This window comes from Lipotes vexillifer, unplaced genomic scaffold (assembly GCF_000442215.2).
Source record: "Lipotes vexillifer unplaced genomic scaffold, Lipotes_vexillifer_v1.1 scaffold213, whole genome shotgun sequence".
Lineage (NCBI taxonomy): Eukaryota > Metazoa > Chordata > Mammalia > Artiodactyla > Lipotidae > Lipotes > Lipotes vexillifer.
In genome coordinates, this window is record NW_006780610.1 from 2279868 (window position 1) to 2305645 (window position 25778).

At 40.1% G+C, this 25778-nt stretch overlaps 1 protein-coding gene across 1 annotated transcript in view; it reads right to left on the reverse strand.

Annotated features, from left to right (window-relative positions):
* The window catches only part of MACF1 (microtubule actin crosslinking factor 1), a 350964-nt gene that overhangs the window by 34164 nt on the left and 291022 nt on the right, over positions 1–25778 (reverse strand). The window contains exons 53-75 of the mRNA XM_007453778.1: positions 21546–21707; positions 21202–21372; positions 20408–20574; positions 17000–17159; positions 16326–16652; positions 15294–15378; positions 14547–14788; positions 13326–13532; positions 11839–11958; positions 11290–11397; positions 10108–10326; positions 8712–8915; positions 7989–7997; positions 6812–7043; positions 5746–5972; positions 4513–4635; positions 4314–4415; positions 3408–3509; positions 3141–3314; positions 2893–3048; positions 2532–2729; positions 1861–1989; positions 884–1057 (exon numbers count right to left, since the gene is read on the reverse strand). Coding sequence (XP_007453840.1) covers positions 884–1057; positions 1861–1989; positions 2532–2729; positions 2893–3048; positions 3141–3314; positions 3408–3509; positions 4314–4415; positions 4513–4635; positions 5746–5972; positions 6812–7043; positions 7989–7997; positions 8712–8915; positions 10108–10326; positions 11290–11397; positions 11839–11958; positions 13326–13532; positions 14547–14788; positions 15294–15378; positions 16326–16652; positions 17000–17159; positions 20408–20574; positions 21202–21372; positions 21546–21707 — 3798 coding nt within the window. The remainder of the gene's footprint in view (positions 1–883; positions 1058–1860; positions 1990–2531; positions 2730–2892; positions 3049–3140; positions 3315–3407; positions 3510–4313; positions 4416–4512; positions 4636–5745; positions 5973–6811; positions 7044–7988; positions 7998–8711; positions 8916–10107; positions 10327–11289; positions 11398–11838; positions 11959–13325; positions 13533–14546; positions 14789–15293; positions 15379–16325; positions 16653–16999; positions 17160–20407; positions 20575–21201; positions 21373–21545; positions 21708–25778) is intronic.

The following is a 25778-nucleotide window of genomic DNA, read 5'->3' on the forward strand; positions in this document are numbered from 1 at the left end:
GCAGGAATTACAGACAAGACCCTGTCCAAGAATTAGAACACAGCCATACACTCAGGTCCTCTGCCCACTCTTCATGTAATGAAGTTACCAGACCCCACACTAGAGGGACCCTAGGAAATTAATGCTTCTCTCAAAATGTTCATTTATATGTGTGAAGATGTGGTTTACTTCCTTCTGCACATTAAAGTTCATGATGACAGAGTTCATGCCTTTATCATTTCCACTGTACACCTAGCACAGTGCTTGGTACATACACGCTTAACGACTACTTGTTCAATGGATGTGGCCGATGGATTTGGACACATATTTTACCGTTTCAGCTGCCCAGCACAGAAACGCTATGCAGAGTGATATTCTAGAACTCTTTACTCATAAAAAACAATGTTTGGGGGCAAATGCCTTGATCTCTGATCACTTTTCGTTTGAGGAGAATTTGATTTTTGAGGAAGAGTAAGAAGAGGACATACAATTTACTGCTCTTGAGTTTTAGTAACTAGACATCAAATTCCGTGTGAGGAATAATTAGTGATACTCCCTGCATGCTGTTCCCAACCTCCCAACTCCAACAAAACCTATTTTTAAGTCCATCACTGAGCAGTAACAGGCAGTACTTTAACTGGTAGATGCAGAAAAGGAATGCAGTATTATAAAAGCAAGTATCGGCAGAAACTATCAGCACCAATGCAACTTGACATGGATGGAAAATAGAAATGTAACGGCAGAAAAGATGGCTTGATTTAGCACAAAGCCAGTTCTGAGGATATCAGTTCTGCTAGCTTGCTACAATATAATGAAAAATCTTCCAAAGAAACTAGACGATAATTGCATGTAATCATTAAGCAAACTACCCAAACAGTCATCAAACTGAATTTTGTGGTGATACCTTTCTTTCTTCCATCTTACTGCTGACCACATGCCACTTCTGTTCCAAGAGTGCTACGCTCTGTTCTGTCTTTGAGCCAGATCCAGAATCATCACGGCTGAGAAGCATGAGCCTGCCCTTGTCAAGCAATTGATTGTAAGTCTCTTCCTTGGCTTTCAGCTGGGAATAGAGTTCCTATAAGGGCAAGAAAGATATCAGTAACGCCAATTCCCTGAAAGACACCCACACAGATTTACAAGCACAGTTTGGAAAAGCCAAGGAAGGTCTCATTTTGATTAAAATCCTTTCTTTTGGATTCAATTCAACTGCTGAACAATTAGGAAATGAAACCCACCATTCTTCCTTAATATAAAAATAATTTTGTCACCAACAGAATTTTTAAGGATCAGAGATCACAAAAATAGACCCCAATAATTTATTTCTCCTTTTCCTGAGGGATATGCCTAGAAATTATGCTGCCTTTTGTTCTCAGCCCCTTTCTGGAAATACTGTCAGCTTCTACTGGATTTCCCTAAATCCCCCCTCAAGTAGGCTTTTCCTTTAATTTTTTGGCTGCTCCATGCGGCATGCAGGATCTTAGTTTCCCAACCAGGGATCGAACCCTCGGCCTCTGTAGTGGAAGCACAAAGTCTTAACCACTGGACCGCCAGGGAAGTCCCAGCAGTCTTTTTCTTAAATACAACCATATCTGTGTCACGTATTTGTCTTGATGCTCTCACCTTCAAAACAATATTCTTGTGCCAGTCAATCTGATTAACTCGAAATCTGCCAGCTCCCCAGGGCATTTCTGGTTGACTCTTTCCTGTCGCTGCCTATCGCAGGGTGTTAAAGCGTGTACCTAAGCAGCAATCCCCAAGTACTATACTGTCAGTAAAAATGCACTACTTTGTAGACTCCCAGCTACATCTATCTCTGTGAATTCGCAAAGGAGCTACTGAAAATGGGATGCTTATGCTCAATTTCAAGAAATCTATTACCATATGTGTATTAAGCTGTTCCCTAGCCGTTTCAGGAAGTCCTCCTGTGGGCTTCGATGCAGAAAGTTGGGTCTCCATTCTAGTCAGTTCCAAGAGGAAATCTTCAATTTCACTATGGAAACCCTGGGCCTTTTGAGAAAAGACATTAGCAAGGTCAGTAGTCAATTCTAGTTTCAAAAGTAAACTTTCTAAATGACCAAATGAGGAATCTCTTTGAGGGAGGAATTTTAGGCTGCTCTCACGCAGGGTTGTTCTGTTGCTGGATGATTATGGGGCCAATGTATTTACTTATTTTCAGAATTGAGCAGAATCCTTCAGACCTCACTGTAACAGAGATGCCTGACATAACCTGATGAATTGACTAAGGTACTGCTGCATATGGATACGGAGGGACCTGACTTGATCCAAAAACTAACTAAATCTGTGAACAAGGTTCGTTACAGCAAAGATCTACTAACTTTGAATAGTAGATAGAGGGACTGGACCACAAACTAATGCAAAAAGAATGACCCAATTAAAGGTTGTTCTTTCCAGACAAGTCCAGCACAGAACCTCTCAAGGCAAAGGGGGTTCTACCCCAAACTGCTTTTCTTTTGTCGACTTAGATGGACTTCCTTCTGAATGCTGTCATGTGCACAGCCCCACCCACCTAACCTGGACAGTGCATGTACCTGCTGCAGCGTCGACTGAAGCTGCTGCTCCCTCTCCTCTGTTTTTTGTAACACTGACTCCCAGCACTGGTTCATGGTTTCTAAACGGCTCCTTAAGCTGCTGGCATCATCTCCAGCACTAGATTCAAGAAGCTCATTGCCAGCTTTGTTGACTGTTTCCACTGTGGCTTGATGGGCCAGAACATCATTTTTTAGAACCTAAAAAATGTTGAACAACAAAATTTACCTCTATAGGTTATCAATAAGCCTGGCTCTCTAAGGTACACACAATATCAAAAGGTACAGAAACATCAAAAAGCTTCTGATGGCAGTATCTGTTCTCAAACCAATAGGTTTAGAGATGAAAAATGAAAATACTTACGTGGTGCTTTGCGAGCTCAACTTCAATGACTTTTGGGTCTCCACTTATTGGTCTCTGAGCATCTAGCAACTCTTCAGTGTGAGTCAACCAACTCATTAGCTCCTCTAAGGCATGCTGGAACTGGCCAAGGGCCAAGAGAGCACCTTCTAGCTTATGCTACTCAGAAAATGATTTAAAGGGAACGTTTGTTAGGAAATTAGAAAACAGTAGGTAGTCGTCCACTTTATGTACTCTACCATTTGCCTTACCTGTCTGTGAGCAATTTTCTCACCCAGGTTCTCCCAGAGGTGTTTAAGTTCCGTCATTGGTTCTCGTATAATGTCTCTGTCCGTTTCATCAGTAGCTTTCTTTAACATCAGTTCACCCTGGTGATTGAGCTTCTCCATCTCAATTTGCTGTTGGTAAACTTCCACTTTGAACTCCTGTCAAAGACATAGTGAATGTTAACATCAAACCAAGTCTTCAAAAACGAAAAAGAAGCAACCCTTCTTCAAAAACCCTTCCCAGGTACAAACCTTCATTTCATTTAACTGATCTTTAACAGTGTTGAGGTCAGTGCCGACAGGGGGCATTGTGCAGAGTTTAATCACAGTGTTATCTAGCCAGTCAAACATAGCCTAAAATAAACATACAAATAAACAGTCAAAAAACAAAACCATGAGGACTTGGGAGACAATTAGCATGATCTCTGCTAATACAAGCAGAGATAAATCAAAGTATCAATACTTTGTGCTGTTTGTGCTCTGAGGTTGGGGGTAGAAATAAGGGATAATGATCTTTATTTCAGTAATATGGGGACTTAAGGATGAAGCCAACATGACTGGAATAATGTCCAAAATAAACTACTATTTCTTATGGCCAGCTAGCAAGCCCACAATGTGCTGAAGCTACCGTACTGTGCTGTGCTTTGAGATAACCTGGGTTGGGACCTCTAGCAAGCAATGACTTTGACAGCAAGGCCAGCTTTACTCTACAGCCACTGTGAGGACAGATAATATGATGAAAAACATGGCAAGAAGACTAGAAATTCGGATGTCAGAACATTGTTAGAAGTGGGAAACTTTGGCTAGAAATAAAGAAATAGCCTGTCTTTGTTTCGAGAATGTTGCAGTCCTGTGAAGGTGACCGACTCACGCTGGACTCAGAATATGACAGAAACCACGGGGGGGCTTCCCTGTTGGCGCAGTGGTTGGGAGTCCGCCTGCCGATGCGGGGGGCGCAGGTTCATGCCCCGGTTCGGGAGGATCCCGCGGCTGGGCCCGTGAGCCATGGCCGCTGGGCCTGTGCGTCCGGAGCCTGTGCTCCGTGACGGGAGAGGCTGCAGCAGTGAGAGGCCCGCATACCGCAAAAAGACAAAAGGAAAAAAAAAAAAGAGACCACGGAACCTGTGTTTCTGTGGTGGTCATCTCATAGCTTCTCACCTGAAGAGTGTCCTGATACTGCACAGCGGCTTGCATGGCATCCTCAAGCTTTTCCAGCCTCTCTCTCCATGTTTTGTTTAAGTTCTCCCAGGCATTATTCATCTAGGGTAAAAACAGTGGATCAGACTCTCCAATTAATCCCACTCTTAGTGTGAGTCCAGTAACGTTTTGCCTGAGCCCCTTGTCCACCTCCCCACACCTCATCAATGCTCTTCTTCACTTCCGGCTTCTCAGTTTCTCCACAGGCAAAAATCAAATCTGCTCCAAGGATTCGAATAAACTCCAATTCCTCATGCAGACCATCTGTCTCTTCCTTAATAGTCTACATGTAAATGAACAGAACATAAGCCAAAACAGAAAGCAGAAGAGAACTTCCCAAACTTTGCAAATGTAATTTATACCCCCATCGACAGCAGGTGTTGAACAGAATGGTCAATTTTCATTAAAGTCTTCCAGTGTTCTTAATATTTCACTCATCTAAATAGTGAAGCTTCAGAGTCTCGTTATTTTTCTTATGTATACATCAAATATATTTTTATATATTAACAATAAATACATAAAACAGTCTGAGAAAGGTGCAATGAGCTTCAATAATTTACCAAAGGTCCAAGGAGATTATAATCTACAACCAGAAGTCTACTACAGAGAAGAAAATTAACTAGGATAAAATAATAGAGTACAAAAGTCACATATTTAAGAGCTGGGAGATGAGCATAATAGGAATGCTAGGCTATATAATCTCAAAGAAAGTCAGTTCTGTGCCAGATCCTAAAAAATGGTTCATGGACTGGCAATGACAGGGGTGGGGAGGTGGAAATGGCTGAAGTAAAAGAAAGATATGAGTGATAAGAGAGAAAATACAGAATAGCAAGACAGTCTTGCCTTGGGCTAAATGGACAAAATGAGGTGAGAAATGCATTTAAAAAAAACTAGGATCCCCAAAAAGGCTAGAAAAAGGTATGTGGAAGTAACAATTGTTATTTCTGGATGATGAGTCCAGAATTTTTTTTTCTACTTTCTATTTTTCTACAGTAAATAAATTTACTTGAGAAATAAGTACTCCAAAGAGAAGACTAAATTCAGAAATGAAAGCAAAACTGGATTTTTAAAGCACATGCTACTAATATGAACTGTTAAGTTTAAAATTGATGAGAATTACTTTTGTGTGATGGATCTGCTCTATATCACGACCAGTGGAGGTTGTATGTACCTATACAAAGTGGTAAAACTTGTACAGTAAAAAAAGAAAAATCTGTAATGAGCAGGTATTTTTTTTCTAGTGTAAAGACATAATATTAAGCTTAAAAAAAAAAAAAAACCAAAAAGAAAAACTTTTAAGGCACTCAGCCTGGCTAAGCAGTTAACACAACAAAGTTGGATACAGTGCTTTCCCAGAGGACAAACACATGAGAGAAGGGGTTTTGTTTCTTACCTCGGCGGCTTCAACCTGTTGTTTGATAATGGATGGGTCAATGCCAGGGCTTTCCAAGTCATGGACGATGTCCTGGGTGTCTTTGATGGTGGTGAGGAGAGCTGCCATGTCATACCAGAACTTCTCCGCTAGTTCAAGGACATCAAGGAATTTAATTTCTCGCTCTTCAGCCCGAGCTTTAATGTCCTCCCAGAAGAATACCATTTGATCCAATTTGTCCTGGATTTCTGAGGGGTACAGAAGAGTGAACAGGCCTTTTCTAAGGACTTAAAATCAGCCTCATCAGGAATTAGATCTAATCGTATTTTCACTGAAATTATCCTTAAAAGGCTCTAAAAATGTATTAACTGAAGGATAGTTTTTTTTTTTTTTTTCTGTCGTACGTGGGCCTCTCACTGCTGTGGCCTCTCCCGTTGCGGAGCACAGGCTCCGGACGCACAGGCTCAGAGGCCATGGCTCACGGGCCCAGCCGCTCCGCGGCATGTGGGATCTTCCCGGACCGGGGCACGAACCCGCATCCCCTGCATCGGCAGGCGGACTCTCAAGCACTGCGCCACCAGGGAAGCCCTGAAGGATAGTTTTTTATCTTAGCTTTATTATTAATTATTTCTATATTCTCACTTATCATTTACGTTGGTCTCCCACATAAAGAGATCACAGAGGTAATCTGGAAATGAGTTATCATCTACTATAAAATTACTGCTAAGATACTTATAAAGGGGCTGAAATGAGAACTCTGTTTCCAGTCTTCTGTGTTGAACCCGCTATGTTTCCCATGGAAAGTGTTATATAAAAGGTAGTTATGTTCTACCCACTACTGGTACTGCAGTTTCCTCATATTAGGGGGTAAAGGAGCATTTGTTTCCTGGTCTGGGAATCTAACTACCAATTGTAACCTTATTTCAATGGGGAGATGTGTTCTGAATTCTAAATGACTTCGTGGAATACTCATTACTTAGGCACTGCCTTTGCATTCAATGAAGTACATCTGGTGGGATGCTGGAGGTAACCAGAGCCTAGAATTTACTCTATCAACTTTTTAAAAATGATTAGATTAATCAAGCACCTTTTGCAGCCAGATCCTTGTCAGCTCCCTGAGATCGCCCAATGAGCTCTTCTCCACGGCGCTTCAGGGCCTCAAAAGATGGCTGCAGTTTTTCCAGCTCCACGGTGGCACTCTTGTTGTCACTGATGCACTCTCTGATCTTGTCTACTTCAGCAGGGATCAGTGGTGGCATACGCAGGCGAGACGAAAGATTCTCCAGAGTCTCCAACATGGGCTCAATTTTATCATGGAACTAAACAAATATTGGACCATTAGCCATCACAGCAGAACTTCGTCAGACTTCTGGGGTAAATGTTAGGGATTAAGGCCAGTGTATAAATCTACTACTGTTTGGGATAAAACCTATGTTCAGCCTAGCCCCATGGCTGTCAAGTGTTGGGTTTGTCTAAATAACTGTTTTGGGCATAGTACACCAGAGCTGGCCCATCAGAAAAAGTAAATGTTTAAGAATCAAAAAGCTATTACTTACTATACGAAAAATCAACTCAAATCCTTAATGCTGCCACGATACTTGCCCAATTCCAACTAACGTGATGAAAAAGGGACAAGACTATGAAACCAGTGAGAGTCAGTGTGTCAACATCTCAGATGACAGTTGCATGCAACAGAGTAGGCCAAGAAGTTAGATGCCCTCCACCAACTGTATAAATGGATGGGGAACTCAATATGCTACATGACTCGGAGTTTAAAAGTATCATGGCATGCAGTTTGACAACCCACCAGTGTAATAGTTAAGAAACCAAAATGTCGGCATGATGAAAGATAATTAGGGAAAGCCAAATCTAATCTTATTCCGAGAGAACTACTGCCCTTTCCACTTTTCTGGTACTCTGAACAACATATCTAAAATTGTAAAATTTTAATTTGTAATATGAAGCAGAGAGGGGACAAAAGGGAGCAAAACAGACAAGTCTGCCCCCTAAAGCCAACTCTGGATTCATTAATTAGAATAACGCTTACCAACTGTTAAATGTCCTATAGGAAATAACCTGATAAACAAACAAAATCCCTTCCCATCACTCCCTCACTTCTAGGTTCTGACCCAAATGAAACTGGCGTAATAAACTGCATTAATAAAATTTATTCCACTAAAGTTAAGGGAAATTTCCTTATAAATAATCCTCTCAATTCTCAGCTTCGTAAGAACACCCTAATCCCAAGGGGGTAGGTACCTTACCTCTGTAATCTGTAATGGTGGGCGCGGTCAACACAACAATGAAATGTGACGATGTGGGGAAGACAGGAGCAGGCAGCAACAACACAAAGTAACACATTCCACAATGTAAGTGAGAGATGGGACGGAAGGTGGGGGGGAAAAACTCGAGTAAGTACAAATATTAACCAAGAATATTGACCAAACATAGGAATAAATTACCCAGACATAACAGTAATATATTAGTTGGAAAGTATGTAGTTACATGCTTTAAACTCCACTGCTGGTGGTTTGTTTCTCCTTGACTCTACCTTCTCCCTAGTCAAGCATCTTTCTCTGAACTAGGAGCTAGCTGGTGGCCTTGTGAATAGGAAAATGAATGTGCTGTCTAAATCTCGAAAGCAACAGGACCAATAGGAATTTGACTTCTTGAGGCATTTGTTGCTTCAAGATGAATTTACCCAAAATCATCCCTGCTAAAGGATTATCACAATATAAAATTTTCAAGGAAGCCATCAATAGGCAATATATACCAGCCAAGATGCATTTCACCCTTCTTAGAGTTGTCAGTATAACTAATGCTCCCTGGAATAAAAATGCAGACAGGCAAAGGCTCCCAGTCTCTTGATAATGTATCACCAGCATACTAGTCTGGACATTCCTGAGCATAGGGGCATACTGATACAGAGCCTCTTGCTTAGACTAAAGGACAGTTGAAGGTTATATGAGTTTAAGACACACACATACCTGAGCTGACTGGGAAACAGCCTCGTCCAGAGCCAGGGCCCGCTGGCGCACCTCCTCTTTAATTTGGGCATACGTATTTTGTGCTTTCTGGTATTTTTCTTGCACCATTTCCCCCTCTTCAGGGTTTAACTCCTTTAGTTGAGGGCCTATCTTTAGCAACTTATCGATATGAGGTTTGTGTTCAGCAATGGATTCCCTTAGTTGCTATGCAAAGAAATATGGATTAAAATAAAATGAGCCTTCTTATACCAATTTGTTTGTTTAAATACTTTGATCAGAGCTCGTACCAAATGAACAAACTGAGTTACTAAAACCCAGCAAGTCCCAACATCTCACCATTTATGGAGGGAATAAAATCTAAGTCTTGGGCTCTGACTCTAATTCTCTTCAATTTCGAAAGCCAGTTCACATGTTCCGCCACCCAGGAAGCTTCCCAGAAATCCTCTCTCACTCTCACTCTCCAATACAAATGTATTCCACTGTCTTCTGTACTTGTAAATACTTCTCTGTACTCTACTGTAGTTTGCATGATTTAAAGTCTGTCTCCCTGCCCAGACTGGGAGACACTACGCAGGACCAGCTACAAACAGCAACATTTCTGGTAATACAACCGCTCCTTGACTTTACTGCTGGCTACTTCCAGTTTACATCCTTCCTCTTACAGGAATACTGAGATAGCAATAAACACGAGTCATACACCACAAATAAACATTAATAAAACTATCTTTAATGGTAACAGCATCAGTTGAAGTGTCTACAAATTTCCCTTTCATCTCAACTCTAGGCAGCAAATGCTTTCTGACACTCCTGAGTGAAGGGCTCTCACTCCAGCTAGGGCCTAACCACAAGGAAAGGGCCACCCAACCACAACCAAGTCTAATAACACCCCACTGTCACTGGGAAGAATTTAAACTCCCTTGACTTTTACATGGTGCTTTGTTTACTTCTGCAATACCCAGGTTCCTGACATCTCCATAATCTTATTCTTTTTTTTTTGCGGTACGAGGGCCTCTCACTGTTGTGGCCTCTCCCGTTGCGGAGCATAGGCTCTGGACGGGCAGGCTCAGCGGCCACGGCTCACAGGCCTAGCCGCTCCGCGGCATGTGGGATCTTCCTGGACCGGGGCACCGTGTCCCCTGCGTCGTCAGGCGGACTCTCAACCACTGCGCCACCAGGGAAGCCCCATAATCTTATTCTTTAACTGATTCATATTAAAGGACAAAGGAAATAATTCAGATATGTATTTTTACTGTGCAAAAAAAATTCTAACTGGTTAAGAAATAATTTCATAACATTTACTTATACTCAGTAGGTACTAACAAATAGGCTGTTTTTGAATAAATTGTAGAGCCCATTTTCAGTTCTGTGATTAAATAAAACTTGGCATGCTCCTTACCCTCATTTCCTCTTGTTGCTGCCTGAGCTGCTCATGATCAATAGCCGGAGGAGGTAACTGTGCTATTAGTGTCCGAGTTTCCTCAATCCAGGGGCTGAGCTCCTCATATGTTTCCCAAAACTGGTTCACCAAGACCTGTGCCCGTTCTAGGCGGGCGTAACGCTCTGAATTGAGCAGACTAATGGCTTCGTATTGTTGTATTAGAGACTCTGTCTTTTCCTGTGAACAACAACAAAAAAAAACGTAAGCATTATTATCATGATGAACCCTTCTTTAAAGTAAAAATGTAAGTATATATAGGTATATATATATATATATATATATATATACACACACACACACACACTAAAACGTTTAAAGGAATACACACTAAAATGCTAAAAAATATGGATTAATCTAGTAAGATTACAAGTGATTTTTATTTTCTTTATACTCAACTGAATTTTTCTATCATACACATACATAATTTTATAATTTTTAAAATATGAAAGTAGTTTCACAAACAGTAAAATAGCACAAGCACAACACACCAAAATTAACCTTTTAGTGAATACCTTTTACAACTTTAGATACAGCACTATTGTAACAGGCCAGTTTGACTGAATCTCTCAGGGGCTAAGATGGGTATTTGCTCATCAAGTTTCATTTGTCTTTTTCCCTCTGATAAAAGTCTCCACAAACCTGGCATTTATGCTTTATATGTTTAGGATGAGCAGCTCAATTTATGAAGACTTCTGAGGAAACAGTGGTTACCCCATACCCTTTATAAAAAACAAAACTGGTGTACAAATGGACTCTGTTGGTCAATTCTTTCAGAAATGGGTAATGATTTTTAAGAAGGACCTGAAGCAGGAATTAATATCTGCACACGGTTCTGAAAAATCTATCTACCTGGAAAGGTAACTCAAAGATAACTCATTATGGACTGAGGATGAGTAGCAATTCCTCTGTTATAAAGAAGATGGATTTGCAGTGTATTTCACATTATACAGTACGGCTGTTTAGACATCTGTGAACACAGGGTTAGGAGTCTGAATGCCCCAGAACATCAAGCTGGACTTAAGTATCACTACCAGTAATAAAGGGAAAAACAAACTTCTTAAACTATCGTTTCACAATTGTACTTCTAATTCACTATGATCAAGATAAGAACAACATGGTGAATAAATAAATGTAGTTTACCTGCAATATAGCTTTTTGCTCCTCCCCACATGTGCCAAAGATTTCACCATGATGACTGAATAGTTCATCCATGGAATCTTTGTGTCGAATGATGTCAATGGAGAAAGCCTTTGAAAAGTAAACTATTGTTAAGTCAAGAAATATAAGAAGCCCGAGCCTGTGTTAGTGAAAAGTTAGACATACCCTATGAAAAATTCTTTGCTTTAAAAAAGCCACATCAAAAACTGTTCTTCTGAAGTTTGACACTTTGCCTATCCACACATCTTCAATGCTTATCTTTTAGTAGCTTACAAGAATATCGTCCCTCCTGAAAACCAGGAAGAAAACTGCTAACTACTCTTTCCTGGATTAATGGGCCTATTTCTACCCTTTTCACAAAGCAAAAAATCTCCTCCTCATCCTAACCAAATATTTATATAATTAGTCTCTATCCACCATCATGACACTGACTCATTCTACTTTACTTGGGATAGTCAGAAACTCTCTGCTAGTCACTCTTAAGCGACTGATGATTCTTCTAGCTCAGGACACAGTGAATACGTCACTTACCTTCTGTACCTGCAGCTGAGCTGTGGTCTGGTCCTGTTCCAGGCGGATTGGACCCAGCGCCATCAGTTTCCGTTTTGTTTCAGCAACCCAAGCTAGCTCTGCATCAGCAGCTTGCTCATACTAACAGACATATTGAAGAAAAATGGACATATTACAGCCAACGTCCTCCTGAGAATTCTAATTTATTCAACATAGAAAGGCCTAGATTTTCAGTAATACAGTTTACATCTCACAAAGTAAAGCCAAAATTGGTGAGAATTTCATAAAATCACAAATCAAGATGCAGACAATTTAGAGTTGATTACACTTCAACAAATATGAGTTGATCTTATTTCAACTTCTTTAGAAAGACGTTACGGAACCCAGTTAGTGGTTCTACAGCTAGAAACAACCATGGAAACCAAGACTCTTCAAAAGAAATACACTTTCTAATGAGAGTACTTTTTTGAGGCTGTGCTCTTTTTCTGCCAATCCTCTTTCCTGCCCATGCTCTAAACAGTAGTAGTCATGTGTTTAAATACAAACTAACATGGCAGCAGATGGCTGAATCAAGTTAACTTGAAGTACTTGCTCAGCTGAAGAACCCTAAGACCCCAGAAGAACACCAAACCTTTAAATGGAACGCAATAACGTACGCAATGCCATCAACAAATACAAAACCTGAGAACATGTTCTATGTGACCATTGTTTAATGAGGTCCCTCAATCTTTTACTTCTTCCTCGTCAACGTTGCCAAATTACACTAATACTTAAAGGAAAGTGAGCTCCCAAGCGTGATAAATTTCATACTGAAATATCTGGCCAAGATGAGGGATATTAATTAAGACATTACAGGAATGCACTTGGCATCAGAGCAAACTTCTCTGTGGTTCAGGAGGCATTTGCTTATCACTATGAACTCAAGGAGTCATGTTATATTAATTTATTTTTTGCACCACGGCACATTAATAGGGGCATATCCAGCTACAAAGAAAAGCAAATAACTTTTCCCAGAAAGTAGGAAGGAAAAAGGACTGAGGGAAATATGACACCTGTGTTTACTTGGGAGGGATCTATTTTGGATGGCTCTGCTATTTTGGTTAGCATATTTGATAGTAATTATAGTTCTTGGTTCTGTCCCCTTTTCCATCTAATGCTAAAACAGCTGATTATGTCAAACTAAGATTGTGATGCACTTGGACCTTTTGGATCTAGATATTATCTACCCCCATCACCATCTGCCTCTTAGCAGGGCAGTAGCAAGGGAAGGGCTCACACACTCTCTTATCCACGTTCTTTTGTGCTCAAAGGGGTCAAGTATTTTTGGTCAAACCTAGATCCATCTTCGCTTACCTTTACCTAATCAGTTCCCACCACTGAAACGATTTGTTGCATCAGATTTAGCTTGATCTCATTTATTCCTATTCCTGAGCCCGTATTTATGTGGGTCATAGTTTTGTACTTCACGCTGCCTAAAATATTAATGCAGAGGTGTTTATAAAGGTTACCTGTTGTGATCTCTGAATAGCAGCATCGATTTCATCCACCCTTTGTCCAACAGTGTCACTGACCAGCTTGTACTGCTCATTGGCATCAGACACAAGTTTATCCAGCCCTTCTCTGGCTCTCCAGGGCACCAGCTCTAAGAGAGCACGGCTCACCTCATTCACTGTGTCCAACACCAGCCTGTGCTCCATGACCTCCTTCTTTAGCTCCTAAAGAGGGAAAAAAGTTTTCAGGCCATCCCTTGCTAAATTAAGCACATTAGCAGCTGTGCTGGGTGGAAAGTGCTCTCTCTACCACACATCCCAGCAGGGCTCTGACCTCCTTCCCTCACTTATTTATTTTTTTTCTTGTCTCAGATTTTTCAATCACTCCACAGCCTGACTTTAGGCTTAGCTGCTTAGAACTGTCTGCAAGACTTCTCGAGCCAGACTGTCTCTGGGTAACATGAATGGTGCTTTTTGCTTTTTTTCTCCTTACTTCAGTAGAAATGATAAATAATGCTTTAATCATAGGTATTTACCTCAACAAGTACCTACACAGTATTTCTGCACATCTAGAACTGCACTAGATCCTGCAGGAGAATCAAACATAACCATGCAGTACTCTTTTAGAGAATGAACTATGACAGTAAATTCTAAAATGTTGCCTATAAAGCAAGCTTCTTATGGTTTTTTTTAAAAACAATTTAAGAAAAAATTAATTTTATTTATTTATTTTTGGCTGCGTTGGGTCTTCATTGCTGTGCGTGGGCTTTCTCTAGTTGTGGCGAGCAGGGGCTACTCTTTGTTGTGGTGTGTGGGCTTCTCATTGCGGTGGCTTCTCTTGTTGCAGAGCACGGGCTCTAGGTGCGCGAGCTTCAGTAGTTGTGGCTCGCAGGCTCAGTAGTTGTGGGCTTAGCTGCTCCACGGCATGTGGAATCTTCTTGGACCGGGGCTCGAACCCGTGTTCCCTGCATTGGCAGGTGGATTCTTAACCACTGTGCCATCAGGGAAGCCCTTCCTAGGGTTTTGAGAGTCAATCTTTTTTCTTCTTCAGACCATAACAAGTGCTCTTATATAGGTCTGTATATCAAATTTTATTTTCCAATAAACAAAAAACGAGGCAGGCAGAAATTTTTGGTTTACAGTTAAGGTATAGATAATTGGTATTAAACACAAGAATTTGAACTTAAGGATTCTAAGAGGAAAATTTTTTTCCCTTTACAGTGTGAAATGACAGCTCACCTTCTGCCTTTGCTGAAACTGGGGTATTTGCTCCCCTGTGGGAGACTGTCCTCCACTGGCTGCCAGCTCCTCCTCCACCCCCCTCAGCCACCAGGTCAGTTCCTCATACGTGGACTGGAACTTGGCGGCCAGCTGCCGAGCTTGCTCTAAGGTTCTGAGGGCCTTGGAGCTAGTGAGTGTGATGTCTGCATAGCGAGTCTTTATGCCATCCAGTTTCTCTTGGATAAGCAATACCTCTTCACCTGTGGGAGACAGCACACAATTATTCACATTTAATAGGATATGAGGGAGCCCTCTTAACCTCCCTTTCTTCAAATCAGAGCTCAACTTTTATAGATGCTCTCTCCCTATGGCAGTGATTTCACCTAGCATCCCACACTAAGGGAGGTGGGAAACACACCTTCAATCAATAGAAGAAGTGACTTCTGAGATTATTAAGATCTGAGTTTGACTGCAGGTGTTCCTACACATTCCCAGCACCTCTCAGTAAATGCTGGCATTCACCATATTGGAGGGCAGGGGGAGCCTTCATCTATAACCAGATCTGAGACAACACAGTGTTTTAGCTTTCAAAAGATTGAGCAGGAAATAGGAACCCAAGCTGCCCATCACCTGGGAGCACGTGGTAATACAATCTTAGTGAGTACTAAGCTCCTCCTATCTGCAAAGAGAAGTGGCTACTGCAGGGTGCTGATGTAATTGTCCGTGGGACCATAGAGGTGCTAAGAGATGCACTTTTCAAAGTACCTGTGGTTTGTTTTAGAAGAGCCTGGCCGTTTTTAATAGCTTGATCTACAGTCTTCTTTCTATTAACAATTTCTTCATTTAAAGCCTGAAAGGAAGGAATACCATTAATCCTAAAACTATGGCACAACAAAGGGAAAGAAATGTGAGCCCTTTAAGAGACCAAATTTAAAGTAATGAGATGAATACCAGTTTAGTTTAAACATGAGACATTTGATTCCTTCATTTTCTCTTTGGTTACCCCCTTCTTTAATTACTCAAAACAATGAAATCAGCTACTTATAGGCAAACTTGCCTTTGATGAGAAGAGATTTAGGACTAAATCCACCTTACTAATCTATTGGTACCAAACATGAACCCAAGAAAGGTAGAAGCAGAATTCAGCAAAAATGTCTACTATGTCCAAAATAAAGAATAAGGCGGAAAGTTCAACAGAAGAAAGTCAGCAAGAATGGGCTGACTTAAATCAGGATCCTGGTTAAAAACTCTCAAAATCTGAAGTCAATGAAGCAGAAGAATCTAAGATTATTAAAACCAAGAAACCGCTTTGCTGATTTTTACCATCCCCAAGGAAATGTCACAAAAACGAAAACAAAAAGGGGCAAATTGTTGTTTCTATTCAGATGACACAGAATCCCTGGAATTTGAGTATATAAATTCTAGAACCATTAAAAAACCCTAGGCACTACTATTTAGGTAATCTGGTTTTGGCTACAGAACATTCTCTTTCACATAACTGCTCAAGCGGAAACTGAATGATACATTCCTTGATGATGTAAAACATGAGTTGGAATTGAGATGGCCCGATTACATTCTGGATCATCTTCTAGAATTATTGATTCAGTCTGTTAAGTACAAGTATTTCCATGTAAATCATCAAAAAAATAGATTAGTCCAGTCTGTAACTATGCACTTGTGTATAAAATAAAGTTGAAATGTTTGGAATTTAAAAAAAGAGAGAAATGAAGAGAAACATGAATCAAAATTAGAAAATAACTTAGTAACATAATCAATAAGAATGGAAAACACGAATACCAGGTGGTCAGCATGCTGCTTCTGCAGGACATCCTGTCTGTAATCCTTTACGAACACTGAACTGAGCTTGTCCTCAACCTCAGCCAGCCAGTTGAGCACCTCCACCTCATCCTCCCCGAACAGCCTAGCGTTAGACAGTGCTTGTTCAAGCAGGGCTGCTTTCCGACAGCACCGGTCTTGAATCTCACTGAATCGGGCCTGCAATGAGTCTAGCTTTTCAGACAGTACACCCTGCTCTGCAGAACATGTCAGGGAGGAGAGGGACTGCCCAGTTTTGACTGCCTGGTGCACATCTGTTGCATGGCTTTCTATTTCTTCCTCCAGAGCCTGGAAATCCAGATGGAAAAAATGAATAACAGAAACAAAATAAATGAAAAGTAGACATGAAACAATGAATCACAAATGATATAATAATAATATAAAAGTTCACCTACTGAAGGGCAAAAATAACATAAAAACAGAGAACAAAAGCTGTTTTTCCTGATAGCAGCCTATTAGTCCATTTCTATTTTTACTTCAAGAATGTGACTAGTCCAATTAATAACTGGACCATATTTTAAATTAAACTTATTAAAAAACCCCCACAAAACACATCTTACAGAATGCGCTGCAGGCAGTTTTCTAGGATTTCTGGTTCCAGTTCTGTGTTTTCATTTACCGTAACTACTTCCTACCTTGTGCCGAACAATCTGCTGCTGTATTTTGGCAGTCTGAGTGCCAACAGGTTCTGAGTTAGCGAGCTTTTTCTCAGTGACAGATAAGAAGTCAGAAATAGGCTCAGCTGTCTCGTGGAATTGTTTGGCCAGAACCAGGATATCTTCCAGCTGTTTTTGCCTACACAAATATATAGAACAAGCTGCTCAGGCAAAAAGTCACATTAAGACTGATAACAGTACTATATTCAGTTAAAGACCAATCTTAATGAGGCACATTTGAAATATCAATAGTAAACAGAACACACATGAACAGCAGCACTTTGCTGTTTTAAAGGCTTTCATAAGCAGTACCTTATTTTGATTCTGTCATGCCCTGTAAGGTAGGCAGAATTATCCCACTATTACAAAAAAGAACAACCCTGAAGGCTTAAAGAAAGATCTGTCCAGGTCACCCACTGGGTAGAAAGAGTACAATGAGGATTATAATCAGACCTTCTACTACTGTTTCTCCTATTGGATGTGGCACGTGCATCCTCTGTACAGGTGACCAAAATAAAGTTTAAAGGAGTAAAAAAAAAAATCATCAGTTTTCATTTCTCTTTCCCCATCACTGCTACCTTCACTTGTGAGTGAAGAGAAGAGAGAGCATTTGAAGAGCAAAGGCAGACCAAGCTATGGATGAGAACCCCCCTTCCTATCTCCCCCAATCCAGTCAGGCTTCTAGTAATTTCAAGCCCCAGAGCATAACTTTGAATTCTGATTCAAGGGAAAAAATGACCTCAAACTAGCTGAATTTGCCAAGGCAAACAGCAGCCAAAAGATCTATGGACTTTCTTAAATCTGGAATCTTAAATCTTATTTAATGTAACATCCACACTTAGCTTGGATTTCAAATACCCTGTAGATTAAAATCAGCAAATTACAAAAGGAGAGAGGAAGCCTGAATGCTGGAGGCAGCCTAATAAGCAACAGACAGAAAAACCACGGCAGAACTGCCTGAGCACACAGATTAACAATCAAAGGCCATGACGATGACGCTGGAGCATTAAAAACAGACTCAGTGCTATGTCATCTGAAAAGGCCCTGGAAGCATGTGACTTTTATTTCAGAAAACCTTCACTGAACACCTACTCTGGACAAACTTATCTTAATAAGAAATGATTTAATATAAAGATCTGCCATCTTAATTATCTGGAAATTTAATTATGCTCGAGTATAAAGAAAAATATATTTCTAGATGCTATTTTTAAATGTCAATATAAAGTATAGAACTTCCTTTCTTAGTTTATGCCCACTTATAAAATACATCTTGAATTAATAATACAACTAAAACATATAATCTTAAATATTATTAATCAAGAATTTCATTTTTAAAATATTGCTTGGTGGGTATTTTACCTGGTTAATGACCTGCTTATAGATTTTATTCTTTTTTTAAAACAAGAATAAAATATTATATTTTATACTGGAGTATAGTTGAGTAACAATGTTGTGTGTTAGTTTCAGGTGTACAACAAAGTGATTCAGTTATACATATACATGTACCTGTTCTTTTTTAAATTCTAAATTTAAAAAATTTCATTCTTAAAAAAATTGCCCCTAATTTCTATGTCTTTCTTACTCACCTCTGATTTTGGAATCTGAAAGTTTGAAGAAATCAATGTAATAGGATTTGGAGTAGCAAAGAGAAGAGCTAAAATAATTTAGAGGCATCAAAAATCCAATATTAAAGAATCTAAACAAAAGTCTTTAGGATGTCTACAACAAATGACACTGCTCTTGGTATTTCTCTTTAACATACTGGCTCAGAAACTGTGTTAGACTAGGAGGATGGAAGCAAGTAGGGTAGAAGGAAAAAGTCATAAAAAGATACATTAGGAACAAACCATGACTTTAGTGAGCTTAAGGATCTAGGAGTTAAGTACATAAAATAATGACCATAATACAAGGTACAGATGATGAGTTATGGCAGTTAAGAGGAAAGTGAAATTGTTCTATGCTTGGGGAATAAAGAAAACCTTCATAAAAGCAGGGGAGATGAACAGAAGTATTTCATGGAAGATGCAACACCATCAGCAAAGACAGAATTAGGGAACTGACAGAAGATACCAAAGAACCGAATACGGTTTACTGTGCCCACAAGGAATGAGAATAGTGGAAACTAAGAAAGGCAGGTTAGGGCCAAACAGTAGAGGGCTTTGAATGTTGGATTAAAGAGACTTTATTTTATAGGCAACAGGGAGTCATTAAACGTCTCTGAGTGTGCAAAGAGGAGAAGGCCTGAGGGTAAGCAGCAGTAGAGTGATGATCAGGTGAGCTACCTCATGGGAACTAGCCCAAGTGAGAGTTTGTTAAGTCATGAACTGAGGCGAGCGAGAATTAGAGAAATGGACAGAGAGGAAAGACACTGTAGAAGTGAAATGGACAGAATTTAGCATTCTGATAGATATGGCACACAAAGCAGGGGGGGGGGAAAGGGTAAAAAATGACGTTGAGGTTTTAAGCCTAGGAAACTGGAAGGTTAATGGTGCTATTAGTGGAAATGGATGGAGAGACAGAAGAAAAGTGGTGCAATTTGGAAATGAAAATAAGTTAAATTCTTTCATTTGTTTCTCCCACTAACGTGGAGCAAGCAAATACTTTGTGGCTCAGATAAGAAATAAGCAAGCCATGGATGGGTAGAAGTAAAGAGACTGAAGAGGAGGTTATCTGAAGACAGCCCGTGGCTACCTTGATAATACATGATCAGCTCTACAACTCTCATACTGATTTCTGATTAGTTATCATTTATTTTTAAAACTGAGAACAGTATAAGCTAAAAGTAAAGACATGGTGTGACTCATTAAAAGCTCAAGTGACACTGGGCTAACTTATAGCTATGGAAAGAGAAAGCACTTCCTTGGAGGAGAAAAGTATACTGCCTGTCTTGTGGCCATTTAGTGAAGAAAGTCCATGCATCTCTTGAATGCTCATTTAACAGAACCACAGACTAGCTCCTAGATGTAAGAACATCTAATATTAGGATAAGCTAACAGAAAAGAACATGATAAATTTCAATTCCAAGTACCGAAAACATTATTTATAAATATGAATGGAAAAAATCTGTTTCCAAAACTCAGAAAATAACTTGGCTGGATTGTAGAAGTCCGCGTCTGCTATTTGGAACCAAGATTATATTGCAACAGAACACCACCAAAGAGCAATGAGTCTTCCAGGTCTCAGAAATTTATGGAGTAGCTGAGGCTCATTTCCTGAGTTACTCTGGTTATGAGGATCACCTCTAAAAACTTATCTCTCTTCAAGATAAAAGCCGTTAAACACCTACCAAAGCACTGTATGAATCATCCGGGGGCTTTTAGAGCACCTCAGTGATACAAGTCAGAAACCGCCTTTGACCTATATTCCTCAAAATCCCAGTGGCTTTACCTGGCTGCTGCCTTGCTGAGTAGTCCTGTCCATCTACTTTCAAGACTCTCCAACTGCCCAGTGATCTTCTCTCTATCAGCCTGCTCAGCTGCCTGGGCTATTCTGCCTCCTTCTGCTTGAAGCATGTCTACTGTGGCCTTTCGATCATCTAGGAGCCGCTGGAGCAACTGATGTACATGTTTAAAAGGAATGAAAAGTGATAACATGGGGTCACTTTAAAATCTGAAACAAGGAAAACAAAACAAAATCCAAAACCTCACCTCACTGAGCCCTAAGTTTAATTGAATAATGAAGTTTTTTTTTCTCATCCTGAGGCAAAAGCATGAGATGTAATTCCTACCACCCATATGAACTTTTTATACACTTAGGGTTTTAAATGGAGCAGTGACTATCATTCTGTGAGTGATAGGGAACTTAGTTTGAACCAGGAGAAAAAGGCACTGAAATGGAAATTAAACCAAAAACATATACATATATAGATAGAACCTTATACACGATATACATTATTTAAATATTGCTGACCCAAAAAACACTAAAAACCTCTTAAGATAAAGTGGTGACTGAAACAGGATAAGTGAACAAGCAAAATGGTTCAGTTCAATACATGTCATGGTAATCTAGGAGATTATAAAGTAAGATGATGAAAATCAATTTCCGTCTTTCTTTCCTGGATCACACAAGGTAGGTTAGGATTCTACTAAAACTCCTGAATATGCTCCTGAAACCATAAGCAAATGTGTTGTCTGTCATTCCCTACGGCTGTTACAGTTCACTGCCCCAACATTCTCACTTACCTTCTGTTCTTGGATCTGTGCTTTCACCACTTTATACTCAGCAGATGGGGGTTTCTGATTGGCTATGAGCTCCTCAGTGTCTGCCAACCAGCTGAGCAACGGCTCCAAGGCATCTTGGAACTTCCCACAATGCAACAAAGCCTCCTGGAGTTGTGCGATTCTTTGTGCAACCTGTATCACAGACATGGAGGTTCATTACGAGAAAGGAGAGAGCTTTTAAATGACTACTCACCCCTTTCTGTAACTACAGATTGGAACTGCAAATTTTTATTTGCATTCAGGTGCCAGGGAAACCAGAGATTGCAATGTCTCTTTTCTCTGCCCTCCATCCCCAGTATACTCACCTTTTTATTCAATGTGTTCCACCGAGCGTTGATCTCTTCCATGTCATGTTCCAAACCCTGCACATCACAGTTTTTTCCGGCACTCTGGATCAAGCCCTGGCCGAGTCCATTCACCTGCTGTAGTTTCATCTGAAGAGGATCCACCTGTTCTTTCTGAAACATCTAGATAATTGTAAGCCAAAGAAGATTTAATCTAAAGGCAATGAGATCCTCTACACCACACAGTGACTGGTTATTCTTGGGAGATTCATGATTTAACAAGGGAGGGCCAGGAATAACAAGAGAAAACAAGCCATTTGTACAGGAAAGTATCAAGGAAACATGTGGTTTCACATTTCAATACATACATTCTCTTACGGACAAGTTAATTACAGAGAGTTACAGCACTACTTAGGCATTTAACCCAATGACTCATGGTTTGTTTTTGTTTGTTTTTTAATCTTCTTAATTTTTAATGCAAAAAGCTATAGAGAATAAAAGCAGCACCAGCCTCAAGATATCATGAAAGTGTGATGCATATCAGTCCTAAAAGGGAAGACTGACTAGTATTTAAGATTAAAAATACCTTGGGGAATAGCTTTAATTGACCACTGATACATGCAATGCTCTTCTCTGACTTGGACTAATAACTCAATTAGCCAAAACATATTAATGGTGTGAAGAACACCAACCTCATAGCTTAATCCCCCTGTGGCTATTTAACTCCATTCTGTTCCAAGGCCATAGACCACACATGGCCAATAATCTTGAAATAGTATTCCTCTGATTACAAAGGGAAATGGGCCAGTAATACTGGGAGATGTCCTTAACAACTTCAGGCACCTACTCTGAGTAAGATGCAGGTATACACAAAATATTTTTAAAATAATGATACTATATATCCATGTTCACCATGAAACAATGGAATTTTAAAACAATATGAACAAGTGTAACAAGCAATGCGAATGTTTCTTTCTAATGCAGTCAAGGTCCATTATTACTTGGAACTTTCTAAAAGGAAACAAAGAGTCACAAGAGAACAGTACTTTTGCCACTCTAATGGTATTAAGGAAAAGAATGAGATAAATATTTGTCCCTAAGATCAGATTTCTCTCAATTATCAGAGGATAAAATGAGCCATATTTCCACTAGTCTAGATCTATTTCCATTCTTTTCTCTTCCATAAAAAGTTCCTTCAGTTTCAGTGAGACAGGTGAGCCAATTAAAGCCAAAGAATGACAGAAAATCGAAGAGGACAAAAATAAATGTGAAAGAAAATTATAAGTTTGGGTAAGACTAATTTTGGCCTATGTGAGACCACAGATCACACTAGGATTAGGAAACTGATTCTAGCAAGAGTGGTCTGTGGCTGAACAAGTGAGTCACCAGGGAGGAAAGGCTCCAGGGAACACTGAAAAAGGAAGGTTATACAGGTATTCACTGGTGGGCTTCATTTTACACTATAATCCGATTACACCATATTTTGTTAGGCAACACTACAAGGCAGTTCAGCTAAAAATGACTGTTACTCCGACAGCATGATTCCCAGAGAAAGCAAGTGCTGATCCTATTTTGTGTTAAAGATGTTTTCACTGCAGAAAAATCAGAGCAGAGGGGGGAAAAACAACTCCCACGGCTTAAGCTGCTTGAGTGCAACAAAACAGCTGTGGGGCAGGGGTTGGAAACGCAAAGAAAGCAGAAATCCCTAAGGTACAGAGAGAAGATGTCAAGTCCACACCGAAGAGCCCCCTTTTACTCAGTAATTAAACCCTGTCTCATGCTATGACTGACATTTAATTTTTTCTCTGTTGTGCCAATATGGTAGCCAACAGTTACTTGTGGCTCTTTAACTAGAAATTCAGTTCCTCAACCACACCAGCCACATTTCATCGGGTCAACAGCCACGTGTGGCTAGGACTTAATGTATTGGGCAACACAGAGAATACCTCGTCTCCTGGCAAGAAGCTCTATGGGCTATCAATGTAAATGACACAGAAAAGCAAAAATAAAATTTAAATAGCTTAACAATCTCTTTCATATAACACAGCAAATTCTTCTCTTAAAATTTGGATTTACTTTGTTCGTGAACATTTCACATAGAAGCATTAGAGGTTACTTAATTTCCCATGCCCACTCTATGGGTTGACAGGGAATGGGTATTTGTCTCATTTTTTCCCCCAGAAGTTAAAAAATATATGAAAGTGCCTCTAGATACTAAGTACTGTTTAAATATTTATACTGAACACCAGTGAACAGAATGTTAAAGAAAGTAAATTTGAAAACACTTGCTCCTTTTCTCTCAACTCCCAAATAAAGCTGTTGTGCAAAACCAGGGCTTTTAAGATACATTAAATTCCTACTCCTTACTATTTCAGTGGGACTGTGCCATGTTATTAACTAACCAGTGCTGGCAGACATTTCCCAGAGCAGAACACTAGTAAAAATTATTGCAAGGCTGTAAGATGCAACAGGGACACAAAACAGAAAACCTCCCAAAGAACTTCTTCAAATGCTTTTATCTTTGGTAACACCACAGTCTCCCAGTTTTCATCCTGACTCTGATCCTTTTTTGATGTCCTTTGCCCACTTCCTCTTCTACATCTCCAAATGTTAGCATTTGTGGGTAGGGATAAGAGTAGCATGTCAGTCCTGAGCCCTCTTCTCATTCCACACTCTCCTCTAGGCAATTCTATCCATTCCTACGGCTTTAAATACTTACCATGATAAATGCTCATCACTCTAAAATTTATATATATCTTTTGAATTTCAAATCTGGATATCCAACTACTTGCTTAATATTGCCATACAAATGAATCACAGGCATCTTGAACTTAACCATTCCAAAATCGAACCTGCTAATTTCCTCTTCCCCAAATCTGTTCTTCCCTAAGCAATTTACTACTGCCCCCATTGTATGGCTGTGAGCATAACTGACGCCATTTTGGGCCCTTAGAGCTTCTCGCGTCCTTTTGCTGACCCAACCCAGGACTGTACCGTACAGTAAATCACTTCTCTGTTGTCACGGGCTTTGCAGATAATAGATATTGTTTAATAATCATCAGGACCCAGTAGCCCCTATGCTCTGTTAGTCCCCAAACAATGATGAAAACCTTCGCTGACATATATTCCTGGCGCCCATGAGACTAGTACCCACTCATAAATCTTGACTTAGGAATGCACGTCCTGTTTCCAAGTACCTGCTGCCCCCACCCCATAAACCCCAGACCCTAGGTTAACTGTAGAATTGTCCCAGTGGCCCACTGGGCGGTGCAGAGTGCAGCTGCGAATGCTTCAAGTTGTTGTCTGTCTAATCCCACCCTGACAGTAAGTTACCCTATAATAAACTGATCCATTGATTATATGGAGCTACCTGCCTCCTTTTTTGGTCTCAAGATGCCTTCTCAGTTTAATGAGTACTTTTTGTTCCCTCCACCCTCCATCACCCATCCACTCAGTTGTGCAAACCAGAACTAGAAGCCATCCTTGATAACTCCCCCTCACTCCCTCCCAAAATGAAAGCCATTATCAGGTCTTATTGATTCTGCCTCCAAACTGTATCTTAGATCCATCCAATTGTCTTCAGATCCACTGACATCTCTCTAGTCCAAGCCACCTGGACAATTGCAGTAATCTAGCAGGCTTCTTTACTTTGTCCTTGATCCCCTGCAATCCACTCTAAACACAGTAGCCAGTGTGATTTTTTTTTAAGTTGCAAACCACTCTGTGTTTTCTGTATTCCATGTCAATAATCATAATACGAACTAACAAATATAAGACAAAAGAAATCTGAGGCTTATAAACCCCGGATAATGTTGAGAATGTTTACTGTCAGTGCGAACCGGTTTTCTCTATCTTTAAGCTGAGAGCCATCTTTTAAAAAACGTAAATGAAATCATTTCACTCCCCTACTTAAAATCTTTCAATAGCTTCTTACTGCTCTTAAGGTAGAAATCCTTTTGAGGACTTCTTTCTCAGCCCCTGCATCATCTGGCCCCTTTCTAACTCTCCAAGTTTACTGCAAGGCACTCTTCCGGAACCCTTGCTCACTGTGGTCAAGCCACTTGGCTTTCTTTTAGTTCTAACATACCAAGCTCTTCCCAGGTACCATTTCCTTTGTCTGGAATGCTCTTCCTTCTGACTCTCTAAGTAACTAAATAACTTATCCTTCAGGTTTTAGTTTTAAAATTCCTTCCCTGACACCACAATTGAAGTTAAATACCCCTATTGTTTCTCATCATAACTTTTTTTTTTTTA